The 6,950-nt window shown below is 37.0% G+C and overlaps 1 protein-coding gene across 1 annotated transcript; it reads left to right on the plus strand.

The window, feature by feature from the left end:
- Window positions 1-496: 496 nt before the first annotated feature.
- Window positions 497-6,950, plus strand: prpf18 (PRP18 pre-mRNA processing factor 18 homolog (yeast)). Its single transcript, XM_082542549.1, has 10 exons — window positions 497-669; window positions 1,015-1,092; window positions 2,917-3,018; window positions 3,139-3,252; window positions 3,438-3,584; window positions 3,740-3,808; window positions 4,350-4,490; window positions 4,575-4,646; window positions 4,717-4,872; window positions 6,386-6,950. The coding sequence occupies exons 1-10, from the start codon at window positions 604-606 to the stop codon at window positions 6,464-6,466; spliced, it is 1,026 nt and encodes a 341-aa protein (XP_082398675.1). The 5' UTR covers window positions 497-603; the 3' UTR covers window positions 6,467-6,950.

A 6,950-nucleotide genomic window follows, 5' to 3' on the forward strand; every position in this document is an offset into this window, starting at 1 on the left:
TCTTTCGCTATAATTTCCTTTATCACCAAAATACAAAAGATTTTGGAGGATTTCAAAAAGTTAAGTCAGGATTTTTCATCTTCCCTTCTTGGAGTATAGCGCATTATTGTCAGATACGTAAAACAAACAAGTGTCGACCCATTTTCTAAATTTCCCTGTTTGGATTGAACCTGTTTCGGTCCATTTTGATGCTTGACACAATGGGATCATAGTGGTGAGTTTAGAGGTTTGCAGGCTTGGAGCAATGCACTGGGCCCCGTCATTGTCCTCACAGCAGAACATGGTGTTCATAGTTGTGGTTTAATTGTTGGGTTATCCCAATATTTGGCTAAATACTGTGCATACATATCCAGAAAAGAATACATAAAGGAGTATCTCTTTTTTACTGTCTATTTGACCTTATTATTTTGGTGTCCTCTTAAATTCACTGAAAAACAGATTCATTTGACACAGATTACATTGTGTTCTAATGCTTTTATTTTGAAACAACTATTTTGAAAATTCTAAAAAGCTTCATGTTACCTTCCGGTTTAGGCAAGCGCGTTTCAGACTAACGCAGACTAACCTTAATGTGCTGTTTTTTTGTTAAAATAAACCTTTCAGATGGATATACTTAAAGCTGAGATCGAAAGAAAGAGGAAACTCCTTGAAGAAAAGAATCTTGTTGACGTAAGTATCCGACGAAGTTGTTTGTTATTGTTAGCTTGGCTACGTTGCTAACACGTCGTTTAACCAGGCTAGTTAAGTATTTTTAGAATGATCGTTTTTCATCCATATCGATAGCTTTATCTATAAAGTACTGAACTCCATCTGCAGTAGAATATAAAGCTAACTTTAGGATTAAGCTAAACACAGAGCTGTAGTTTACGAATTGTAATTGCTGCTACGTAACAGAACATTAACTTTATAGTATCACGATTTAAGCAGAAATTCTGGTATTTATACCGTTTAAACTTATCCTAACATTTAATTTTTTTAATGCAAACATAAGTACCTGCTTCTTTTTCTTTCCAGGACTCAAAAAAATTCTTTAAAAGAGCTGAGCTCTCACAGAAGGAAAGAGACGATTACTTCAGAAGATGCGGATACAAGGTTCATGTCAACATCACTCTGCTTCTCACTCTCTCGATTTTCCTGAGACACTCAGACTTATTTAATTCACTGTCTGGCTTGGTTAGTGTGACACAAAAATAACGAGTAAACCTTCTGCCAGCAAAAAGATAAGGACAGGTGTTGATACTCAGGTGTACAACAGTGTCTGTATTTGTGTTTACTGTGGTGTTTTCCCCCAATTTGCCTCTGCTGCCTGCATCTGTAGGTTCAGAGAGAGACTCCTGAGAGCCAGGTATGGCATTGCACAGTGAAAGTAGCCAACAGGATGCATGATAAAAGGATAAAACACACTGTGTCCTAAACGCTCATGCTTCCTAGGCATCCTTTCTGGAAGTTCTTACTGAAATCTGTTGGGATGAAAACCTAAAAGATATAGCGGAGGGCACATTTTCTGGTTGTTACAAATAACCACACGAGCACTGGATATTTTGGTACAGGATGCCTGGACTCACCTAGTAGTAACTTATTGTATAATAACTGGATATCAGCTTTACACAAATGGAAATATTCACCAGCTCACTTCTGCTGGATAGATTTAGACTTTTCAAGGTGATTTTAAAATTTTATCAATAAGATGAAAGCATTTGAAAGCTTGATTTAAACTCACCTGCATTCTGTGGATGCTAAACTGTGTCATTTCCAAATTATCAACATAGTTTAAATGTCATATAAATGAAATATTTATATGTGCCACAGTCATTATCACAGCTTTGCCTTATGCCAGGCTAGTTATGTATTACAGCCACTTGTCAGAAAGCAAAGGAACACGGAAAGGAAGCTTCAAAGCAAAAGTGGGACACTGCCACGGTGTTGATTTCAGCATGGGATAATGTACTGAAATGAAAAAGTGTTTTTGTTATCAAGCTCTGCTTCTTATTTTTGCAGTTAATTTGTGACATAAGCTTTTAATATTTAAGCAAATTATGGTGTGCAACATGTTTACCGTGACATTTTAACAGCTGCTCAGTGGCAGATTGTATTTATGTTATACTTTGTGCAAAGCTTAAAAACCTGGCTCATTAAGCCATTCTCTTTGTACACGGGCAGCGTACTATGTTTTATTTAAAGCGAAAGAGCTGTTGTTTACTGAGAAGGCTTTTTGTCACCATTTGCTGGTTCTTTTAGATTGTGCTTTTTAAACCACAATCTAAGAGTGCTGGCATGCATGTGCCTTTTAAAGCATGATTTGGGTATATTTTGAGTTTTGTTGTGCAAAGAATACAGAGTATCTTTTTCCTGTGTTTAGGCCTGATGGGTGATTTAGACTTCTGTGGGAAATCTACCTTGTTACTTACGTTGTAACCAAAAACACTTTTTAACCCTATGCTGTAACCTTGCATGTAATCTGATGTAACTACACAGCAGGTCAACACAGCCCACAACGGCTAGGGTTAACAAGGGTTTTCGGTTGCGTTGTAAGTTAGGATTTAAATTTCCCGCAGAAGCCTAAATCACACATAAGATGTTACAGCCGCTAAAGTTATCATGTTGGTGTAGTGTTTGTTATATGCTTTCTTTTTTGGTAACTTATTGTGTTACTTGTCTTTCTTGAAGAGTTGCCGGTAAGGGAGTGGTGTGAATGTTTGCAGTTCTGTTTATTTTGTTGATGCCTTTTTGTTTCTTTGGTCATGAGGTCTCAGCTCATGAAGACATTGCAGATGCTTTCCCCCCCTCATTTCTTTTGTAGTAGTTTTATTTGTCATTTTGCCAAGAAACATTAGATTAAATTGAGATCCTCCAAATTGCCTTCATGTTCTTCCAGTAATGCTGGTGTATTTCTGTTCCCTCAATATTGTCCATAAGATTGAGAAGAAAGAGGAAGATGAGCCATCCACTTCAACTAATCCAGTCTTGGAACTGGAGCTCACAGAAGAGAAGCTCCCAATGACACTTTCACGACAGGAGGTGAGTCAGTATAAAACATCAACACTTTCTTTTCATTCATTTTCCTTTAAATATCATAACATTTCATTTTCTTACCACCAAGTGAATAAATATTTCATTTGCATCACTGTTTTTGTGTAGGTTATTCGACGACTTAGAGAACGAGGGGAACCGATCCGATTGTTTGGCGAGTCCGATTATGATGCCTTCCAGAGGCTCCGGAAAATTGAGATTCTGGCCCCAGAAGTAAACAAGGTAGGATTGAGTGTTAACTGGATTTTGGAAAAAACATGCAGTTGAAATTCACATTCATTCCATCTACTCTGGAAAATTGCATGCCACTTTAAATGTTCTTGATTGTATTTAGGAGAGATTGAATTTATTTTAGTGTCAGAATGCTGATTGACACTCATAATATTTGCTGTTTTAACTGTGCCAAGGGCTTGAGGAATGATCTGAAAGCCGCCATGGACAAGATTGACCAGCAGTACCTGAATGAGATTGTTGGAGGAACAGAGTCAGGAGAATTGGACACACAGCATGACCTAAAAGTGCACGAAGAAAACACCACAATAGAAGAACTTGAGGTACAGTGCAATGTCCAAGAAAAAAGAATGAATCTCCAGTTATTAAATAGCTTCTCTTTTTGTCAGATAAATTTTCGGACACAGTTTGTTTTGTTTTCAATCATTTTATGTTTGTGGGTGGTGTTTTTGTGTTAATAATGAAAATATCCCCCTAGGCTCTTGGAAAAACTCTTGGAACAGGTGACGATGATGGAGACCAGGATGTTATTGCTAAATTTTTGAGGGTAAGAATTTCATGCTTGACCTTTTGATCTAAAGTTTTTATTAATTTACACAAAATGTTTTGGTTTTTTAGATGGTGAAAAACAGGAGCTTTTCTCTCATTTCACTATGTATCTATTACTTAACTCTAGGGGAGGTCTATATAAATAGGAAAAGTTGTAAAACTAAAGTTAAAATTCCATAAATCTACACCCTCCGCAATTTCCGAAGCTTTCCAGTGGGGCTAATTGGTGTCTTTTTTGGGGCCAATTCTGGCCCCTGGGCCTTACTTTTGACACCCCTAGTTTACAGGGAGCTCTTGGGTAAATATTAATAGTAATTAAAAAATTATATACTACTATACCTGCTGCTGTTCATATGTTTACATAGTTTAAAAAGTTTAACCTTTTGCACCATTATCAAAAGGAGAATTCATTATGAGTTATTTTTATTATATTTATTTCTTTTATTTGTTCTTTTTCAAATGGGTCAAATAATGGACATTTGTCTAGTGTTAGTTACCACTGCATTTCTTGGAAACGTTTTCCTGTTGTTGGACTCTAGTTTCTTCTTGGCGTTTGGGCCAAAGATCTGAACAGCCGAGAGGACCACGTGAAGCGCAGCGTTCAGGGCAAGCTGGCCAGTGCGACACACTCGCAGACCGAGTCTTACCTCAAGCCTCTCTTCAGGAAGCTCAGGAAGAAGGTAATTTTTGTGGCTGGAGCAAAACAAACTATGGTGCATGGTTCTTTCATGTGTGGATTTACTTTTCATCATTATCTTTTACAGAATTTACAAGCTGACATCAAAGAGTCAATCACAGACATCATAAAGTTCATGTTGGAGAGAGAATACGTCAAGGTATGATAATATCATGTAGCCCCTGTTGTTATTTTTGCATCCATTATAAACTTTCCTAAATGTCTTTTAGGCAAATGATGCATATCTACAGATGGCCATTGGTAATGCCCCTTGGCCAATTGGTGTGACTATGGTGGGAATCCACGCCCGTACAGGACGAGAAAAGATCTTCTCCAAGCACGTGGCCCACGTTCTTAATGACGAGACGCAGAGAAAATACATTCAGGTTAGACCCAGAGTTATACACACTTGTGTTTTTATGCTAACCTGTTGCTGAGACAGACACGAACAGCTTTAGATATCACGGCTGAGTAGTTATTCCTGTTTTACTTTTTGAAGTCCTCCACCTGGGGTGCATGTGCAGCGTGTGTAATTGGTGCAGTATGTTGTAAATGTAAATTCCTCACTGACGAGTCAGCGCTTTGGAAATTGACATTACCCTGACCCATGCAGGCTCAAAGATATGGAAATATAATCAAGGCTTCAGAGTGTTTTCACATCTATAATTTGTTTTGTCTGATCTGATTCAGTTGATGAATTTTTTCATACGGTTTGATTTTAGCTGCGTCTGGGGCATGGGCAACAAAAGTACAGGAAGAAGGTGCTGCGTTCTGGAGTAGTTGGCCTGTGGTTGATTTTACAGCTAGTTGCTATAGTTAATGCACTCTGGCCATGTATGGTGCTATGCCACATTCCAGAATACAAAGCGTACCTGGTTACGGCAAAAGCATTTAGCTCAAACTTGCACTGTACGCCTTGTAATTAGGTCAGGTATATTTTTTTTGTAACCGAGTCCAATCGTTGTGTTCACATCTGCACAAATGAACCACACCCAGTGAGAAAGCGAATCATAATTTGATTCAAGCAAACCAAATAGTACTGGTGGGAAAACACCTTAGACTTTTTAAAGATTACAACTTGAAACATTTTTAAAAGTTTTTAAAGATTGTTTTAAAAGATTTTTAAAATGTTCATATGGTTTTACACGCAGTCATGTGTGTCCTCTTGATTTCGGTGGTGTTTTTATGTAAACCAAAAAACTGTGACCAAAACATATTTCTATGGAAAACAAAATTTACTCCTGTCCTTCAGGCGACTTTTAAAATCATTATTAGGTTGGCGTTTGTTTTCAGGACAGCGTCCCGCATTTAAGTGTATAAGAGTTAGTACAATCGAATTACCACTGCATGTTTAAGACAGTGTGTATTCGTGGACGTTATGAACATGCTCCTTGCAATTATGCAGTGTGTTTACATTATTTGGTGGTTATTAACAAATTGGCATTAGAATTCTGCCCCATGAGGAAAACATTATTGTAACATTATTGTAAAGACCCTACTTAAACTTACCCTTAAGTAGGGTCCTTACCTTACAATATAAAGCTCCTTGAGGCAACTGTTGTTGTGATTTGGCACTGTGTAAATAAAATTGAATAGAAACAGATTTTTAACAATATGTTATCATTTTCGTTATAGTTGTGCATCCCCAAAAACTCTGTAAAAACTTAATATTCTAGGTTATATTCATATTTTTTAAGGCTTACATTGTTTATTTGGCACCTGAGTGTTTAAAAGGGAAAACAATATTTCTAGGCAATTTAGGAAATGAGCTCCTTGGCATGCCCAGTAATAATGATATAACCTTACTCTTGTCTTCTTGTAGCCTGAAGTCTCCGTTTTTAAACGCTTTTCACTCAAACTTAAATTTTCTTGATTGATTTTTTTTCCCTTTCTCTACAGGGACTAAAGAGGCTAATGACCATCTGCCAGAAACACTTCCCTACTGATCCATCAAAGTGCGTGGAGTACAATGCTCTTTAACTCGTTATTTAAGCCTGCCTGATCCGTTGTATCGCAGTTCAACGTTGGATTTTTTTTTCTTCCTTTTTTCTTTTTTTTGTACCTTTTGAATTTTGGTTGTGGCATAATCTTCTTTAGTAAGGGATTACTCTGGAAAAGATGTCTAAATTAAAGAAGACTGGGTTCAGTAAGCCTGTTTATGTACAGTCAATATTGTGCCAACTTGTAAGAGTAAAAAAACCATTTTGTATTTCAACTCTTTTGTCCCAGTAGACTTTACGTCCTTCGTTGCAAACATACTGGGAAAATCTAGAAAGTTACTGTGGCAGAGAGCATAAATTTATTTGGATGCTTTTAATTTTAATATAGACTCTAACTCTTAACATCAACAAATGCTTTTCATGCTATGACAGTGTAAGTTTAATTACACCTGAGGTTTCATGCTTTTCATGCTGTTTTCTGTGCACTTTCTTTAAGAAAACAATAAACAAAAAGAAAAAAGTGA

Source organism: Aulonocara stuartgranti (assembly GCF_965226115.1).
Source record: "Aulonocara stuartgranti genome assembly, chromosome: 7".
Classification (NCBI taxonomy): domain Eukaryota; kingdom Metazoa; phylum Chordata; class Actinopteri; order Cichliformes; family Cichlidae; genus Aulonocara; species Aulonocara stuartgranti.